The 20,211-nt window shown below is 35.0% G+C and overlaps 1 protein-coding gene and 1 pseudogene across 1 annotated transcript; one reads left to right on the top strand and one right to left on the bottom strand.

Moving 5' to 3' along the window:
* Positions 1 to 384: 384 nt before the first annotated feature.
* On the bottom strand, positions 385 to 14,683 carry LOC100251538 (ABC transporter G family member 29-like; annotated as a pseudogene).
* A 3,933-nt stretch (positions 14,684 to 18,616) lies between these two features.
* Positions 18,617 to 19,945, top strand: LOC100256666 (transcription factor MYBS3). The gene is made up of 2 exons (XM_010656600.3): positions 18,617 to 18,902; positions 19,281 to 19,945. The coding sequence occupies exons 1-2, from the start codon at positions 18,888 to 18,890 to the stop codon at positions 19,815 to 19,817; spliced, it is 552 nt and encodes a 183-aa protein (XP_010654902.2). The 5' UTR covers positions 18,617 to 18,887; the 3' UTR covers positions 19,818 to 19,945.
* Positions 19,946 to 20,211: the final 266 nt, after the last annotated feature.

The raw sequence follows: 20,211 nt of genomic DNA, 5'->3' as shown, positions 1-20,211 counted from the left end.
GAGGTATAATCTTTATTTTGATCACCCGATAATGGATCTTATCTTGTGCCCTTGACTCTCGTTCATCAAGGATACAAATGCTTAATAGTGGATTCAAAATGCCTTTAATTTAATCATTGAATTTTTGAATTTGGTATTTGAATCTTCGAAGTTGATCTTTAAATCTTTAAAAATTTTAATAGTTTCACCAAAGTGAAACTTTGATCGGTCTGTTTGGATTTCAAGAAAACAAGGAAAAAGGGAAGGGATGCATTTTCCTTCCCCTTTGCCCTTTTGTCATTGAGAAACAATTCTTAGAAGGAAGATAAAACTACATTTCTTTTTCAAATGAAAGATTACAAGAAAAATAAAACATCCAAAGCAAAAAGAACAAACAAAAAGCAATTTGATGTTAACAACACAACAAATCTCATTCAAGTAAACAAGATCCAAGAACTCTTTACATTTACCAAATATATATATCTACTAAACATCAAAATTGATTCACTAAAATTTCCTTCATTATCTTCTACTCATTTAATATATACGTACAGAACCTAATACAATTGCCACCATTTTCCAAGAGGTGGGATGGCTTCAATTACATATATATTTACAACAATCACCTTTACTGCAAAAAACCCAGCTTGAAGAAGCATCTTGTTCACTTCTATCTCATCTGGAAGTTCAATGTCTTGATGCAGTAGGCATACATGAAGGCAAAGAATACCCCAAAACCAACCAAAACTACAGCAACTGGCGCCATGAAGTTTGGATCATAACCAAAATGGTTTTGTACATACCACTTAATGGTTGGATCAGGTGACATCCCTGGGACCTTGATTGTGTCCTCCAAGTCTCCATATTGCGATACGATCAGCCCGTAAACTGTCCATGCTAGTGGGCAAATCCAATAGTACCAGATCCACCACTTGGGAATTTTCTGAAATTTTAAACATTAATGGAGGTTTGAGTTAGTTTGTAGTGGATGAGGTTGGTTGGAAGGCATGAAAGTGGCTATGCCACTGAGGAAAATGAACTTACTGGTCTGGGGATGAAGAAGCCTGAGAAAAGATTGAAGACTGCATAGAAAGCTGCTGCAAATATGGATGCTACTTGGTGGTTTGGTGTGATGGAAACAGTCATCATTCCATAGTATGTGAAGTAGAGGAAGGAGAAGAAGCTGACGAAGAAGAACCAGAAGAATTTAGCCGCTGTCCATTGGAAGCTCACCAAGGCATACACTATAAGTGAATAGTATGCGGTTTGAAAGAACACATATGGTATTTCAGCAACCACCTGCATACCACCAAAATAGATTATATGAGACTTTATCAAGTGTAGAAAGTGTGGCTAAATTTGAAGCAAATTTACAGAAATGAACTGGTTATTATCACTCATGTTGCTTAAATAGACCATTTCCTCACCTGGGCCATGGCATATGGCATGGCAGAGTACATCCCAGCAGCTCTTTCACGATAGAACACGGTTCTTTCAACCGCTACAATTGGTTGGACTGTTGAGCAGTTGTTGATACCAACAAACAGGACTGCAGCGTACATGGCACCAATGATCATAGTCAAATCATTTGTGTTCTCCCTGAAACATAGCAGAAATGTTTTAAGACTTTCAGTACTGTTTCTGAAAAATTCAAATAGATGGGTTGAAGAATCTGAGTAGGAAGAAGGATTGGCAGACCTTTTGGTGCCAACTTTCCAGAAAATTGTCCCAACCAGGAGGGCAGCAGCCAAGGTGAAGGAGAACCGGACAAGGTTGTAGTCAGGACTTCTCCAGTAAGTCCACCACTGCTTCCAAATGCATGATTTGAATTGTCCCCATATGGACTGAGAATACTGTGTGAGGAAGTAGAGATCCTTTGCCCCTGGTGGTGGGGTGCTCAACTCCTTCACCAGAGCCTTGTTTCTCCTGCTCATATAGCCATATATGTCAGCTCAAAGCCCAAAACTTCACCATCTCAGAAGAATTTTGATATATAGTAATATGTTTTGACTTACTGGTTCAGGGATGATGATTTGTAGTGCTCAGCAAAGTCCATTTCAAGCCTAATCTCAGCAGCAATTGAGCTCACTTCCAGCATCCATGTTGCTGGGTTATACTTTTCTTTAATTTTCGGGACTTGGGGATCGCCTGTGATAAAATAACAATGGTGGGATCAGATTAGTCCATTCTCCTCCTTTTGAAAAGACTGGGTTTCAGGAAAATGAGGTACCTCAAAGTATTCAATGATCTTGTGGGAATTTCGACCCAGAGGTCCTGAATATATCACTTGCCCTCCTCTCTTCATCAGTAGCAGCTGATGAACAATACCATCGGTGTGAGAGACAGCACAATATAAAACATGATTGAGAAAAGTTGTGACCAATTTCATGATATCTACCTCATTGAAGGCTTCGAAGATATCTATGCTTGGCTGATGGATTGTGCAGACAACAGTTCTTCCAGTGTCCACTGTGTTCCTCACTGTCCTCATAACAATGGCAGCTGCCCTCGCGTCAAGACCCGAAGTTGGTTCATCCATGAAAATGATTGAGGGATTGGCAACAAGTTCCACTGCTATTGTCAATCTCTTCCTCTGTTCTGTTGATAAACCTGTGATTCCTGGAAGCCCAACTATGGCATCCTTGAGGTTGTCCAGCTCAACCAGTTCCATCACTTCATCTACAAAAATCTGAAAGAAAAAAAAAAAAAAAAAAAAAAACTTTTAGCACTCAAAATGACTACCTCATAATCAATTTAGAAGAAGCTATACTAGTTCTAAGTTCCAACTCATTACCATTTTTTCTTCCTTGCTGACTTCTTTAGGGAGTCGGAGAAAAGCTGAGAAAATCAAGGATTCTCGGACAGTTACTTGTGGGGAGTGGATATCATTTTGTTCACAGTATCCAGAAATTCTAGCAAAGGTTTCTTGTTTCTTAGGGAATCCAGAAATTCTGATATCTCCTTCAATGTAGCCACCGGTTTTTCTTCCTGCAAGCACATCCATCAGTGTTGTCTTTCCTGCCCCACTGACTCCCATCAGTGCAGTGAGGACTCCAGGCCTAAATGCACCCGTTACATCCCGAAGTAATTGGAGCCTGTCCTCTGTCACTCCTTGCTCCTTCATTTCCTGTTATGATCAACAGAGTTAGTTGTGTTGGCAGTTAAGTTAGTTGGCCTTCACAGTCTAAAATTCTCCATTTGAAATCCATGTTATGTAGGTAGTAACACCAACAAAGGAAAGGGATTCTTACCGGTGGCATGTCCACATAGTAGTTCACATCGTCAAAGGACATGGCGAGGGGAGTGAAGGGAAGGATCATTCCTCTTTTGGGAGCAACCCCATTTGCGGCCTCCAGGGATTCATTACCACTCCTACTCATTCCGTTGCCGTTGGATAAACTGCTCAACCGACTGTTCATTCTCCTGATAGCCATTTCTCCTGAAAGATTTCACCCCATGTATGTGAATAACCAGAAAATTGTTTCACTGGCTAGTGATGATCGGAAGTGTTGATATGGGTTAATTTTATTTTCATGTTCCTTACTTGAATTGTTCCCACCAGAAGAAGACAATGAGCGGGGGATGGAATCTCTTTTTGTACTGTTTCTCCTGAGTCTGGGCTCTTCTTTGGATTCCTCTTGCTCAGCTTCAATCTCAGTTGCTGTTTCTTCTGACATTATGGCCTGTCGATTTCCGAAGGCTGTGACAGATTTGAAAAACTAGTTACCTCAATGAAGAGAATGGAAAATAGATACAAGTCCTCCTTGGAAAAGATTGTTAGAACTTACGATTTAGGTACATGAGCGAGAAGGTGAAGAGGACATTGAAGAGAATGGCGAACCCCAGAAGAGCTGCTGCCCCAATCCAAAACCAGTTCTTATCATGGAAAACATCAAAAGCGTCTAGCACTGAGTCTCCCAATCTGGTAGAATTATCCGAAGCCTGTACATGAAAACTTGTTTTAGTCCATTAATGGAACTCTTATGCTTTTGATCTTCTTCTCTGATAATTGATGCATATTGTATAAAGAGCTTACCCGTTTGTTCATCCATCTGGGAGCATACAACTCATTTACAGCAAGGGCATTGAAACCATATGTCAATGGGGAAGACCAATAACCCCATATCCACCACTTTGGGATTTCGCCTGTGAGGAATGAAGCATTTCTCAGTTAATCAATCAAAGTTGAACTTTCATAGTAATCATATAGGATCTAGTTTAATATACTAACCATAAGGAACAATGAAACCTCCAAGCAAGAAGACAAGAAGGACAGTCAGAGCTCCACCAGTGTTGGCAATGATCATAGTCCTGCAGACTCCAGCAATGAGCCTAAAAAGCCCAGCAGCCATTTGTTGGATCAGAAACACCACCAGTAGTTCCTTGAAGAACCTGCAAAATTGGTACACATAAGTTCAAATCACACGCTAGGATTTGATTTAAACTTTTTGGGTTGTTTGGTTGATGAGAAAATGAAGGAAATTTTGTACCCAAGACATGCATCGTGACCAAGGGCCAAGACTTATCCATCCTACATCAACTACAAAGGCTGTGAAAAGTAATGAATTAGTTCTGATTCAACTGAGGTTACCTGCTAGCTTCAGGAGCAAATCCAATGGTGTAATAAGTTATGACCATCCAAACAATGGACTCAAAAATCGATATTGGGATTCGGAGCAGAAAAGTTGGGAGTGTGTAGACCCAAGCTGGATGGAAGAGAAGGTCTCTCTGCTTGTAAAACACTGGGAGCCTTACAATAGTGAGTGAGAGCTCATAAAAACCATTGAACATGTTGATGATCATGGAGAATAGAAGTGCACCAACATATAATCCACCATCTGATTCATTCCTTGTATGCATTTTTGTCCTTAAAAACACTGTGGATGCGATGAGTGCCACTATGATAATCTGGACAGTCTTGAAAACATATACAAAGGCGTTTCTCTTGATCAGTAGCCATTCCTTGTCAAATGAGGTCTTGAGAAGCTCCATTTTTGGGACAGAGTATTTCTTGAACACTAGAGCTGGTTGATGGCTCTGGGACCTGTCATAGGGGATCGAGAGCTGATCCTCAAGCCTCATTCCCACATGGAAGCTCTTGAACCGGTTTGCAAACTCCGAGACTGGTATGTATCTGTATGGCTTGCTTCTGTCTGCCCAGTACTGCTCTTGATCCTTCCTTGAGGTAACCTGTGACAATTCCATTGTTTGCATACATCAATATTGGGCCTCAATTGGGCTGATGACTGAAACAAAGTGGGCTCATTACTACTCAAGGCCACAAACTTTTTAGTGGGCTTTGATGGGCCTGGGCCAGCTTGGGCCAAGGTGAGGCCCATTAGTTCTCTAGCTATAATGTGTGGCACACCCTACCATATCAAAGTAATATTATGATGAATTTATACCTCTTGCAAGAAATCAGCAGTCCCTTTTCGCTCTGGGCACCGGAATCCACAGCTCTCAAAGAACTCAAGGATGTGCGCTCGTGGGCCCTGATAGACGATCTGGCCTTCCGATAAGAGAATAATATCATCGAAGAGATCGAACGTCTCAGGAGCAGGCTGGAGTAGGGACATCAAGATGGTGGCCTCAGTTAAATGGACAATCTGCTGCAAGCACTTCACAATCTGAAACGTAGTAGAGCTGTCCAGCCCAGTTGATATCTCGTCCATAAACAGCGTTTTTGTAGGCCCAACAATCATCTCTCCTGCATTATCCAAATCAGCCCAAAGTCAGGCCCATTATAGGTCAACCTTGTCCATCATGCAATGCTATCATCATTTGATCCATACAAAATCATCAGACTAAATTATCATTTTTTTATCCTTTCTAATTTCAAAAACAATCAACATAAGTAAAGTGCCACCAGCCTAGATTTTGACACAAATATAACATATATATTATGGTGTCACGTAAAGGTTGAAGGGCCACCCAACAATGATGTGGTGTGTTGACCCAAGACCATTTTCCTAATGATGAGTGCTTGAAATGTGAATTTGTGCCCTTCTTTTTTTGGCTTTGTCATGAAGTGAAGAAGTGTATGATGACACTCTATGGGTGCAGCAGCTTCCATGAAGAGAAGAGAGGGTCGGTGGGACTCAGTTGCAGGATTTAGTCAACTAAATAACTCTCTTCTTTGAACTTCCGTTTTTGGAACAGTGACAACCCATGCCCCACATGCTGAGTTGGTAAGTAAATTGAGTTACAAGTTAGGCAAACGCCAGCAGTCTACATCAAATACCCTAAAGTTTGACATATTAAAAGTCATACTGATAGGGAAATCATACTTAAACTTTCTTCTTGATATGAAAAAGAAAACTAACCAGTGGTTACTCGCTTTTTTTGGCCTCCGGATATGCCGCGCTGCATCTCATCTCCAACCATGGTGTCCTGACATATATCAAGCCCTAGTATCTGTTCCATTTCACAGTTACCATTATTTAGTTTTAGAAAATGTATAATATTTGACTAATGGAAAAGCGTTGAGGGTCATTTTTTAGGGGAGTTGGTGGCCAACTAAAAAGAATAGAAAAGGGAGACCCAGGGGTCCCCCCCCACCCAATATCTCAACCATGAGTGCAGTGGGACAACAATAGAGTTGGTGGAGAGGAAAAGTTTGACAAAAACAAAATGAAATAGCTCAGAAAAGGGGACTTGGTGTTGATTTTTCAACACCTTCCGGCCCTATGGGGTAAAGGAATGTTGAAATCATTTCATTTAGAAAGGGTCCATGTAGGCTTCTCCCACCAACAACACTTCTCTTGCAGAATCATTCATGGCTAGCTGTGGATATTTCCAACTTACCCTTAGAGTGTAGTCAGTAATGAGACTGCCCTCTACTCCTTCCATTGCAGTTGCCTTCATGAAAAGATCAACCTCTGCCTCTGGGACTATGCCTGCCTCCTTCTCCCTTCTTGCAAGCTCAGTCAGCAGCTCTACAATGTCAAACAATTCAATCAAACACTTCAGAAAAAAAAAACCAGTAATCAACTTGTTAACAAGTGTTAACCATCGCTTAATTACCGTATCGAGGCCCGACTCCTTGGCATCTAGCCGAGAAATCTAGGGTTTCTTTGACAGTCATTTCTCCTATGTGAACATCATTTTGGCTAATGTATGCCGATGTCTTCTGTGGCACAAATTCATTTAGCCTATGCCCATTATAAGTCACTTCCCCTCTGACCTGTTCCATGCAAATTAATTAGTATTATAAGATGAGTAATTAATATTATATCATATTATATACTTTTAGACTTACCAAACAAGCTAATTTTTTATAAGATGTGAGCCCATGCAAAATATGAAAACTGACCTTTAAGCTGGAGTCCAATTTTCCGGCTAAGGCCAGCAGTAGTGTTGTCTTCCCAGAGGATGGTGGGCCTAACAGAAGAGTCATCCTATAACCAATAAATAAGATTATTGATGGTCTATAAAAGTCATTTTTCCTTGAAGGTACTTCCAATTATTAAGGGTATGAATTAACCTTGACGGTTTAACAATGCCCGAGGCATCTTTTAGGATCGTAAGTTTTGTTTGCTTGGCTAATCTGATCCCAAGTAGCCCCAGACCCGTCTCGGCGATGTTTAAGGCCGCGTTTGGAAGGGTTGGAAGAGCTCGGGTGCCAATGTAGCAGTCGGCTTCGATCGTCAAATGCTCGAACCTAACTTCCACTGTTGGGAGTCGAATTCCCACCCTGTAAATCACAATTAAAGTAGATTAATAACAACTTAATTACATTTGATCAGAAACAAGTTCTTGACTAAGTTGAGTTTGTTATATTTATATATATATATATATATATATATATATATATATATATATATATATATATTGTTGGTTAAAAATAAAGTGTAAGGAGAGTTACACTTTTAAAAAATAACTTTTAAAAATAAAGTGTAAGAAGGGTTACACTTTTAATGTGTGAATTAAACACATGATTAAGTTTTGAAATGTTATAAAACTTAAAAGGTCAAGGAAGACAATGAGTCTTCTCATCTTTGTAACTTTATAAAGCTTAAGAGGTTAAATTTAAGAGAGTTACACATTTGAGATTAAATCATGTTTAATGTGTGAATTAAACATATGATTTAATTTTTGAATGTTACAAAGATGAAGAGATTGAGGAAGACAATAGGTTTTTTCTCATCCTTGTAACCATTTTTCAACCCTAAGAGTGCTATATATGACTTTTCTTCTTTTTGAAATCTTATGCAGAAAAGTGAAAAGGTTTGATCAATCCCAAGACTATTTCCATTAGTTCCCTAAAGATTTCTAGTGGTGGGAAGAAATAGAGTCTTTGGACAAAGTTCCAAGAATTTGTTTGAGTCTTTCTTGTGTTCTTCTTATTGTTGTTCTTATTTTGTAACTTTGAGAGTTTTATTGTATCAAGAGAGTGTTTGAGAGTGTTTCTTTTCTCCATTGTATCCAAATTTTTTTAGCATCAATCAAAGACTCTATTTTTCAATGGAAGGAGAGACGATCAAGATTATGAACCAAGACCTTGTGAGGTTGGATCGTTTTGATGGTTCCAACTTCACTAGGTGGCAAGACAAGGTGAGATTCCTTCTCACAACACTCAAGATTTTCTACATCCTTGATCCTACCTTGGCACCGTTATCGGAACCAAAGGAAAATGACACACCTCAAGTGGTGGCGGCAAGGAAGAAGAGGGAGGAGGATGAGCTAATATGTAGGGGTCATATTTTGAACGCCTTATCCGATAGGCTATATGATCTCTACACCAACACCTATTCCGCGAGGGAGATTTGGGAGGCTCTTGAAAACAAAATTGGGTCCAAGAGCCATTAAGTGTGTATTTGTAGGCTATGCCTCAAATAGCAAAGCTTATAGGCTATTAGACTTGGAGTCTAATGTGATAATTGAATCAAGAGAGGTATAGTTCTTTGAGAATTTGTTGAGTGATAGCAATTCTCAAGTACCTACTAGTATTGGAGAGTCTCTAGAGGAGACACCTTCAAAGGTTGTTGAGCAACCCATTGTGCCTCGGAAAAGCCAAAGAGCTAGAAAAGAGAAAGTGTTGGGATCGGATGAGATTGACTCTCAAAGAATTTCCTTTTACTTAGTAGAAGGAAATAGAGAAGATATTATAAGAAAAATTCCTATAGTACTTCAAATAGAGGAGGATCCCAAAACATACAAAGAAGCTATAACTTCTAGAGATGTTGCTTTTTGGAAAGAGGCTATCAATGATGAAATGGATTCAATTATGTCCAACCAAACATGGGAATTGGTAGACCTTCCACCAGGATCTAAACCAATAGGGTGCAAGTGGGTATTTCGAAGGAAATATCACACCGATGGCATGATTCAAACCTTTAAGGCTAGATTCGTAGCTAAGGGGTTTAAACAAAGAGAAGGTATTGATTATTTTGATACCTATGCGTCGGTGGCTAGAACAACATCGATTAGGATATTGTTTGCTTTGGCATCAATTCATAATCTATTTGTTCATCAAATGGATGTCAAAACGGCATTCTTGAATGGGGATCTCAGTGAGGAGGTCTACATGGAACAACCAGAAGGTTTTGTTCTACTGGGGAATGAAAACAAAGTGTGTAAGCTTATCAAATCATTATATGGTTTAAAGCAAGCTCCCAAACAATGGCACGAAAAATTTGATCATGCTATTCTTTCGGATGGATTTGACACAACAATGTGGACAAGTGCTTGTATTCTAAGACTTGTGATGACTATATGGTCATAGTGTGTCTATATGTGGATGACATGTTAATCTTGAGTGATGACATGAAAGGAATAATAGAAACGAAAAGGTTTCTATCCTCAACCTTCAAGATGAAAGATCTTGGAGAAGTTGATACTATATTGGGTATCAAAGTGAAAAGAAATAGTGGGGGTTATACTTTGAACCAAACCCACTATATTGAGAAAGTAGTTAGCAAATTTAGTCATCTCAAGATTAAAGATGCTAATACTCCATTTGATTTAAGTATAAAACTTGAAAAGAATGATGGTAGATCGGTGGCTCAACTTGAGTATGTAAGTGCAATTGGAAGTCTTATGTATGCTGCTCAGTGTACTAGGGCTGACATTTCATTTGTAGTTAGTAAAGTAAGTAGGTTTATTAGCAATCCAAGCGTGGAACATTGGAAAGTTATTGGTAGAGTTCTTGGTTACCTAAAGAATACCAAAGAACTAAGCCTCCAATATTCAAAGTTTCCTGCTATACTTGAAGGGTATTCAGATGCAAGCTGGATATCGAGTGTGGGAGATAATTTATCTACCACAGGTTGGGTGTTTACACTTGGTGGTGGGGCTGTCTCTTGGGGATCCAAGAAACAGACTTGTATATCACACTCAACCATGGAGGCAGAGTTTATAGCTCTAGCTGCAACTGGAAAAGAAGCTGAGTGGCTTAGGGATCTCATGATGAACATCCCTTTTATTACAAATAATGTGTCAACAGTGTCGATACATTGTGACAGTCAAGCCACTCTAACTCGTGCGTACAGTGGAGTGTACAATGGGAAGTCTAGACATATAAGCATTAGACATAAGTATGTGAGACAATTGATTCAAAATGGAATCATCTCAATCTCATTTGTGAGGTCAAGTGGAAACTTGGCGGATCCTTTTACTAAACCTCTTACAAGAGATTTAGTAAGGATAACATCTAGAGGGATGAGACTAAAACTCCTTAAATAAAACTCACCAATGATGGTAACCTAACTTAATACTAGGAAATGACTAGTCTTAAGTTCAATAGGTAAAAACAAGTCATTGATAAGTGGGTTGTGGCAGCATTAGAACATGTGAGTTCCATCTGTGATGATTAATGCTGGTTGTTACCATTGGAGGGTTAAGCTTAAAGCTTTTAATGAAATTCAGTCTATGTGTGACAAGCATCTTAAAGGTAACAAGGATGCTGGAAGAATTTCACCTATGTGAACTTAGGGGTGGTGCCGCCTCTCATGAGAGTTGGAGTTTCTTTCAAGAAAGTTCATGAATGGATTGAGCACATGACCATAAAAGTGCTAAGCAAAAAAATAATGGGCACTCGTGTGGTTAGTGGAAGTGTGTGTGTTGTTACCGGTTTCGTTACAAGGAATAACTGGTTCAATGCTACAAGCAACCTGAGATTTCAACGGAGCTTTGTGACAATTACACTAAGGTAAAATTCAAATCGAAAGATATTTTATTTTATGCATTTTCACTGTTGAGGTTATAAGGGTTGATGTTTATTTTTAACCAAGTGGGGGATTGTTATATTTATATAAATATATATATATTGTTGGTTAAAAATAAAGTGTAAGAAGAGTTACACTTTTGAAAAATAACTTTTGAAAATAAAGTGTAAGAAGGGTTACACTTTTAATGTGTGAATTAAACACATAATTAAGTTTTGAAATGTTACAAAACTTGAAAGGTTAAGGAAGACAATGAGTCTTCTCATTTTTGTAACTTTATAAAGCTTAAGAGGTTAAGTGTAAGAGAGTTACACATTTGAGATTAAATCATGTTTAATGTGTGAATTAAACATATGATTTAATTTTTGAATGTTACAAAGATGAAGAGATTGAGGAAGACAATGAGTTTTTTCTCATCCTTGTAACCATTTTTCAACCCTAAGAGTGCTATATATGACTTTTCTTCTTTTTGAAATCTTATGCAGAAAAGTGAAAAGACTTGATCAATCCCAAGACTATTTCCATTAGTTCCCTAAAGATTTCTAGTGGTGGGAGGAAATAGAATCTTTGGACAAAGTTCCAAGAACTTGTTTGAGCCTTTCTTGTGTTCTTCTTCTTGTTGTTCTTATTTTGTAACTTTGAGAGTTTTATTGTATCAAGAGAGTGTTTGAGAGTGTTTCTTTTCTCCATTGTATCCAAATTTTTTAATATCAGAGTTGACTCAACTCGGTTCAATTCCAACTGGGTCTAAATGAAATAGTAAACAGGGCAGGTATGATTCCTCTAGATGAAAATGGAGGAAAGAAAAATTCTTTGTTTGGTCTGTTTGGCTTGTTCTCTGATGAGAAAAACGAGGGACCAATTCTGGTCGGTGGCCTAGTTCAGAAGAACCATTCTACTATGAAAATCTAATCAATATAAAAATTAATAATAATAAAAAATAAATTAATTGGACGAAGGAGAGACGGAGTCAATTATTTTCCACCACAAGGAAGTTACTTTTCGTCATGCCTTAAAATATATCATCACTAAGAAAGTGACTTCTCTTTCCGGAAACTTAGTACTGCATTTGGTGGCTACCTCTTAAAAACAAAATTTCTTAGAAGGATATGGGTGTTTGAAATTTTCTTTTCCTTGATTCTTTAAATGTGCGTTTGGTAAATGGGGATATGAAAAGAAAATTTAATGAGTGTTTGAAATTTTCTTAGGAGAATTATCTTTTGGGGTAGATAGGTCTCAAATTAACAAAAAGTTCATATAACTCTTCAAATTGAGTTGAAGGATATGAAATAGTAACGGACAAATATACCATTTAAGAACACATATAAAATATTTTATAAAATTAAGTTAAATAATTTTTTTTCAATAATTTTTTTTTCAAAAATATTAAATTAAATAATTTTTTTCAAAAATATTAAATTAATTTTTTTTTCAAAAATATTAAATTAAATTTTTTTTTCAAAAATATTAAATTAAATTAAAGTATTAAAAAAAATATTAAATTAAATATTTTTTAAAATATTAAATTAAATAAATTTATTTTTAAAAAAATTAAATTAAATAAAATTTATTTTTTAAAAATATTAAATTAAATAAAAGTATTTTAAAAAATATTAAATTAAATAAAAAATATTAAATTAAATAAAAATATTTTTCAAAAATATTAATTTTTTTCTCAAAATAAACAAATGGCATTTTTGGAAATACTAAAGGATGATATCCTTCAACTTAATTTTCATACTTTCATTGGATCTTGGACTCAATTTGAAGAGTTACATGGACCTTTTATTAATTTGGGGGTCATCTACCCCCAAAACATAATTTTCCCAATTTTCTTTGGGAGAATTATCTTTTGGGGGTAGATGGGCCCCTGAATTAACAAAAAGTCCATATAACTCTTCAAATTGAGTTGAAGGGTATGAAATAGTAACAGACAAATATACCCTTTAAGAACATATATAAAATATTTTATAAAATTAAGTTAAATAACTTTTTTTCAATAATTTTTTTTTCAAAAATACTAAATTAAATAAAAGTAGTTTTAAAAAATATTAAATTAAATATATTTTTTTCAAAAATATTAAATTAAATTAAAGTATTTAAAAAAAATATTAAATTATTTTTTTAAATATTAAATTAAATAAATTTATTTTTAAAAAATATTAAATTAAATAAAAGTATTTTTAAAAATATTAAATTACATAAAAGTATTTTTTAAAAATATTAAATTAAATAAAAAATATTAAATTAAATAAAAGTATTTTTCAAAAATATATATATTTTTTCTCAAAATCAACAAAGGGCATTTTTGGAAATACTGAAGGATGATATCCTTCAACTCAATTTTCATATTTTCATTGGGTCTTGGACTCAATTTGAAGAGTTACATGAACCTTTTTTTAATTTGGGGGTACATCTACCCCCAAAACATAATTCTCCCATTTTCTTTTCCTTGATTCTTTAATAGTGTGTTTGGTAAGTAGGAATATGAATAGAAAGTTCAATCTCCACTTTTAATCAATGGGGGGTTTTGATTTCTACTTTATTGTTTTTTATTAAGTAATTTAGACATAACAGTAAATAAAAAATAAATGAATTCTCACAAATATTCCCTAAATGAAAATTCTGAAAAGATTAAAAAAAAAAAAGAGAACAAAAAATGTCATCAGAGATTAATAGAAGAGAAAGCTTACTTATCAATACGATTTCTGAACTTCTTCAAGAACTTCTCATTGTCTTCTTCTGCAACCTTGAAAAGTCTGTCGATGAAGTTTTGTCGATCATTGATGTCGAGTTTTCTCACGTCGACTTCCTTGTGCACCACTCTGTTGCCTACGTTGTTGTGATCGTTATCCTCGAAAGATTTTATTATACTTGTTCTTAATCGATCGTAGGTCGGCAGCTTCTCCAGAGCAGCCAATCTCAGAGCCTCTTCGTCGTCGTCAAGGTTGCTCCGGCGAGAACGCCGGGAAGCTGAGAACACATCCTCCACACCCCAACTCCCTCTGCTCCTGCTCCGGCTTACTCGTCTTCCAGAACCGACTCTCTCCAAATCCATTGTCGTCTTCTTCTAACGTCTAAACCAATGGACTTGAACAAGATAAGAAAATGACATCCATTAGAAGAACGTGAAAGAAAATGGACGAGGAAAGTTTGAGAAAACAAACAGCTCCGTTGGGCTCGACCCAGTTCAGTTTTTCAGCTCCGCTGAATTGGGTTCTTCATTTTTTCAAGAAAAACAGAAAAGACAAAATAAGCACGATTGCGTGCTGGTTTCTTTCCTTGTACTTTCCTTGTTTTCTTGGCAAACAAACAGGACAACAACCAAGAAAATGACACTTACTTAGTCTGGTTTCTTGAATCACAGAAGAGCGACGAAGCTGGATTCCGATCTTGTAGGATGAGAAAGAAGTTGGTTTTCTCTTTTCTGGAGTTGTAAAGACTGTATATCCTCCTTCCCAAACTCTTGAAAATGTCCCTCTCTTCTTCTCTTCTTGTAAAGAGAGAGCTCAGTGGGGAGTCCATTTCCGAAGGAAACTTTCTGCCTATATATAGAGTCATAGACTATGGTATAGAGAGAGAGATTATAAAATTTTGGATATGTGTGGACCAGGTTTTAATTGATTAAAAACGAAAAATAGAGAGAAAAAAAAGGTTTTGTTTTAAATTTTAAATTATAATTATTAATTGATTTTGGAAAAAAAAAATTGATTTCTTGGCTGGGTTAGGTGGTGGGCTGGTGGGTTTCCTGAATTCTGATTGGTTGTCGACAGAGAAAAAGTCAATACTCCCACACGTGCCAAAAAGAAATAAAGAAATTTCCGCCACCCCTCTTTGGACAAAGCAAGTGGCAGCCTTGAAGGTATCTTTCCAATATTTGAAAATGCTTATTTACAAAAAAATAAAATAAAAATAATCAATTATTTAAAAAAAAAATTATATAAGTGGGAAAAAATGGTATTTAAATTCATTTTCATCTTGAAAAATTTTGAAATATTTAAGGAGAAATGGAGAAAATAAAAGAAATGAAAGACTAAAAAGTAGAAATTTTTTTAAATAAAATTCATTTTAATAATTTTTTTTTTATCAGATAGGTAAATATGTAACTTAAAGAAAAATGGACTAATCTAATCAATCTTATCCGTACAATGGAACAGCCATTGGTTTATTTCTCCATCAAATTAAATTGGCTCCATTGATATACATTTAGTAGAAATTAAACCTAAGAATTCGCTAATCATAAGTTGGCGGCTTTAATAGTATAAATATTTAAAATAAATGTAAATATGTTTAATAATTTTATTCTCTTATTTTATAAGATGAATGCATTCTTAAAATTCATCATAGGTCATTTCCTTTTTATTTTTAAATGTAGACATTGAAATGATCTAGATACAACTCTATAAATTATTCGAAGTAAGAACCAGAAACTCAATTTGTTTGAATATGATTAGGTGAATACAAATCAAGTTAATATATTAGTTAATTTCTATGTTTGATAAGGATGCATTGAATTCAAAATCTTAGCCTAGTCTCATTCTTAGCTCAATCAAACTTCTTAATTATCATCACCCATCCTACACAAATCTTAATATTTACATAAATGCAAATTAATAAATACTCATTCTTATTTCTTTTTGAACAACAACCAAAAAATCCTACTTTTAAATGTCCTTTCTTTCTCATTGAAAAAAAAGATTCCTAACAATTGTTTTTAAGAACAATTTTTTATTTTTTAGAACAAAAAATTGAAAAACACGGGAGAAAATTTTTTTTTATCAAAATATTTTTAGATAACATCTCTTTAATTGTTTTTTTTATTGTTTTTAGAGTTTTTTTAAAAAATAAATTAAAAACATGTATAATAATTAAAAAAAACTATAAGCATGGATTTTTTTTTAAAAAAATATTAAAAATAAGTTTCTAAACAAATTTTTGTTTCCCAAAACATTAAAAAACAGTTTTCAAAAATTGTTCTAAAAAACTATTTTTCATAATTGTTTTTAAAAAGATTTATCAAATATGATCTAAATAGTTTTTTTTTTTTTTTTTTTATCAATCTCAAGGAAACATTGAACTAAAAATCTTCTGTCAAAGCTTAATTTTGATTAGTTTTTAATCTTTTTAGATTATGAGATAAAATTTTTGTGTGGAGAAATTAACATTTGTATGAAATTATTTTTTTAAAATTTATATAAGATGGAACCCATATTTTAAGAAAAGGTCGGTTGTCATAATCTAATCCAAATCCAATTAAATCTAATCAACTGTATTGAGTTTGAAAAGAGTTGGCATGAGAATAAGTAGGCGGCTAAATTGTCTCTAGTTAAGGTTATAATAGTAAATAGGCCGTAGGGTTGGTGAAATTGTATGTTTATAGGTGCGTTTTCAGGGTCTGAAGTCTGAAGCCTGAAGCCTGAATACTCGGGCCACGCGTACTCGTCTTCGTTAGAGATTAAAATAAAATTATTAATTTTTTACCTACTCTTTGATAAATATTTATATTTAGTATACGAATCTGGTTAGAGTACAGAATCGGCGTTATAAAAAAAACAAAAACAAAAAAACAAAAGCAAATTATAATCTATCAGGTCTGCAAATTGACCTCATTGGTTTATATTCAACTTGCATATTATTGTTTTGTATCTTCGTTTTATTACTTTATATTTTGATATTATCATTGGTTTATACCTGGTCCCTTTTGTGTTCATAAGCTTTGAAAGCGTGAATAAGTAAGAACATAATGGAAACAAAATTAAGAATAATTGACTTTTTTTTGGTGAAGCCCGTGATTAAATGTTGTCTTAAAATTGTTATTGTTATTTTATATGTAGTGTTAATGAATGATAATCGTTTTAAGATACAACTTCAATAGGCTTGTAGCAGTTTCTGTTTCATTGGTAGAAAGAATATAGAATCTATTCAGAGTATACTTGCAAAAAAAAATTGTGAAGATTAAAGGATGAAAAGGAAGTTAGAAAGAAGCGAATGATCTCTCGATAATATTTTTAGATTATTTTTTTTTCAAAATGGAGGAAAAATATTTTAAGGTGTAAAAGATGACAAAGCAATTAATTTGATAAAATATCATAAAATTCAATTCATAGGTCAAGGGTAGTGAAAGTCAATAATTAGTAGGACAGTAACTTAGGTGGATTGGTCGAATTAATGCCTAATGTGAGCTTAACTCGAGTTAAAAAAATAATCAAATTGAGCTCAATCCAACCCGACTTATTACCTGAAATACTCAACTCAATCTAATTTCTATAAGTTTAGGTTGATTAACTTATACTTAGGTTGATAGGATTGTATAATTCAAAATTCATCTTTAATATATTTTTTTTAAATCTATATATTTATATTAAAATTTAAATAAAGAATAGTAAAATATTTCAAGATAGCAACAAAAAAAGTAAACATAAAATTATATATCTTTCTAAAAAAATGATAAAGTATATGATACAATAAAATTTTATATTTTTTTTATAAAAAATTCTAAAAGAAAATAAATATTATTATATATAATAAAATACATTATAAATATTATAAAAATATTAAATTAAGTTTGAGTTAAACTTAGGTTATTTGAACCTTAGCTTGAGTTTAATTCAAATTGAGTTTAGATTAAAAAAACATAACTTAAATCTAAGTATTGAAAATGATTGTCCAATCCATTCAAGTTCTACCCCTAGAAGATATACGACCAAAATGCACACTTCTCCATTTTTGTAAAAGTGAGTTTTAAAGTTTTATATATATAAATCCTTTATCATAGACTTTCAACAATAGAAATTATAGGTTAATTCATATCCTAAAAATTCTTCAAATATATGTGATATGGATTTCATTTAAATGAGAGATATTTGATGAAATTTTAAAATTATAAAGACTAGATGTATTTAACTAAGTAGGAGGTGAATGAAATTAATCCTATCTATATTTATATTTAGAGCCCAAATTATAAATAGTAGAAAGTAACATGGTGATAAAGAAATTGTCATGGTGGCCTTCAATTACTACATATTTTTATGCAAATCACCAATCATGTTTGTGATGACAAGGACAAGACTACCAATTTAAACCCAAAAGGAAATTTAAAAACAAAGACTTCATTAGAGGAAAATTTAGGTAATTAGACAAAAAAAAATTAATACTAAGGAAAAGTTTAAGCTTGAAGCCAAAAAAAGCCTTACTTCTAATGATTGGAATAGGGGGAAAAAACAACTTTTTGAATGGTATTCATTTGAGATTTGTCTCTCTAGTGGAATTCAATCAAAGGAAATAGTGTTGAAGATGTGGAACCTATAGGAAAATTCTCATGAGTCATACTTGACCATGTCATTACCAGCCAAAAGCTCTGTAGTACCTAAAAGCTAAAAATTGGTCCATCACCATACCCCAAGAACAAGAGATCCAAAACAAAAAAGAACAAAAGGATTATGCCCTTTGGTCAGATTGAACAAAAGGGTTACCTTATCAATTTGTTTCTTGATTCTTTTCAATAATCATTCCAGTTTTCAACTTGTTTTTACTGGGATTTGGTTTTCAGGTGTACCTTGGACAGAAGAGGAGCACCGGCTATTCTTATTTGGTCTCCAGAGGTTGGGTAAAGGAGACTGGCGTGGGATATCACGTAACTATGTCATTTCAAGAACTCCTACCCAGGTAGCAAGTCATGCCCAGAAGTATTTCATTCGGCAGAGTAATGCTACCCGAAGAAAGAGGCGTTCCAGCCTTTTTGATATGGTTCCAGACATGGTTTGTCTTGCTTCTTTATAGGTTTGCCTGTTCCATGCACTCATGCACATAAGCGCGCACACATATATTGTCTCCCCTCTGGTGTTCACCTTTTTAATTTGCCATTCACATTAGCCAACATCATCAGATAGAGGATTAGGCATATTTTTGTAGAAAGAAAAACAGATGATTAGTATGATATTGCTGAAAGGAGAGTAACTCTTTCTATTCTGCAATCCCATGTGGTCAAACTGGTGATTCCTCCATTATGACAATTACTTTTTGTACATCACCCGGGCACAACAGGTTACATCAGTCTTGGTTTGTTGAATGAGTAGGTTTCATGGAACGACCTTCCACTGATTCTGTTGTTTTGATTATTTGTTGCCTGTTTGTCAGGTCACAGATACACCTCCTGTGCCAGAAGAACAGTTCTTGGTCCCGACTTCTCAGACTGGAGAAACTGACAATGCAAGCTCAGTACCCTCTCTAAATCTCTCACTTAACATGGAATTCGAACCCATGGAAACAATTTCCCAAGAGACGGTTAAAGAAGCTGAAGAAGCTGAAGAAACTGTGATACCACGTAGTGAACTCCCACCAGTGGTTCCTGCATTCTTCCCAGGTTATCTACCCGTCCCATTTCCATTTTGGCCACCAAATGCAGCTCCAGCCGAGGAAGAGAAGGAATCCGAGTCATCTCATCAAGTCCTCAAGCCAATTCCAGTCCTTCCCAAGGAACCTGTCAATGTAGATGAACTCGTGGGCATGTCTCAGCTCAGTCTTGGAGAGATCAACAACGGCCATATAGATTCCTCACCGCCCTCCCTAAAATTACTAGGGGCACCATCAAGGCAGTCGGCATTCCACACAAACACTTCAGTGGGTGGATCGGAATTAGGCAAGGGCAAGAACAGTGTAGTCCAAGCAGTTTGAAGTGGGAAGAAGGGGGGAGTTCTTTCCTTATGCGAAATTTTCATTTTGTATTATAGTTCTTTTAAGGCCATTATCTTGTTTTGCTTAACCTTTCTCTAATAGTATGAAGTGGTATTGCCCTTGTGTAACAGGTTAGGTTAATTTTGTTGGAAATATGTATTCTTTCTACATGTAAACAGCAGGTAGAGGTTCAAATCATTGGATTAATTTAGCTATAACATGCGTTAGCTGTGTAGTGTGTGCCAATCAACTCTGAATTGGTGAGACGATGCGGATGTGTGATGTGAGTCACTTGGAAAGAAACATCACATGGTAGAGGAAAATGATAAGGTACGGAATTGGTATCTATCAAACTCGTACAGCTGGATGAAATGTGTGAGTATGTTCGGTCATA

Source organism: Vitis vinifera, chromosome 9, assembly GCF_030704535.1.
Source record: "Vitis vinifera cultivar Pinot Noir 40024 chromosome 9, ASM3070453v1".
NCBI lineage: Eukaryota > Viridiplantae > Streptophyta > Magnoliopsida > Vitales > Vitaceae > Vitis > Vitis vinifera.
Note: the sequence above shows the minus strand (reverse complement) of the source record. Positions and strands in the feature narration are given on the sequence as shown.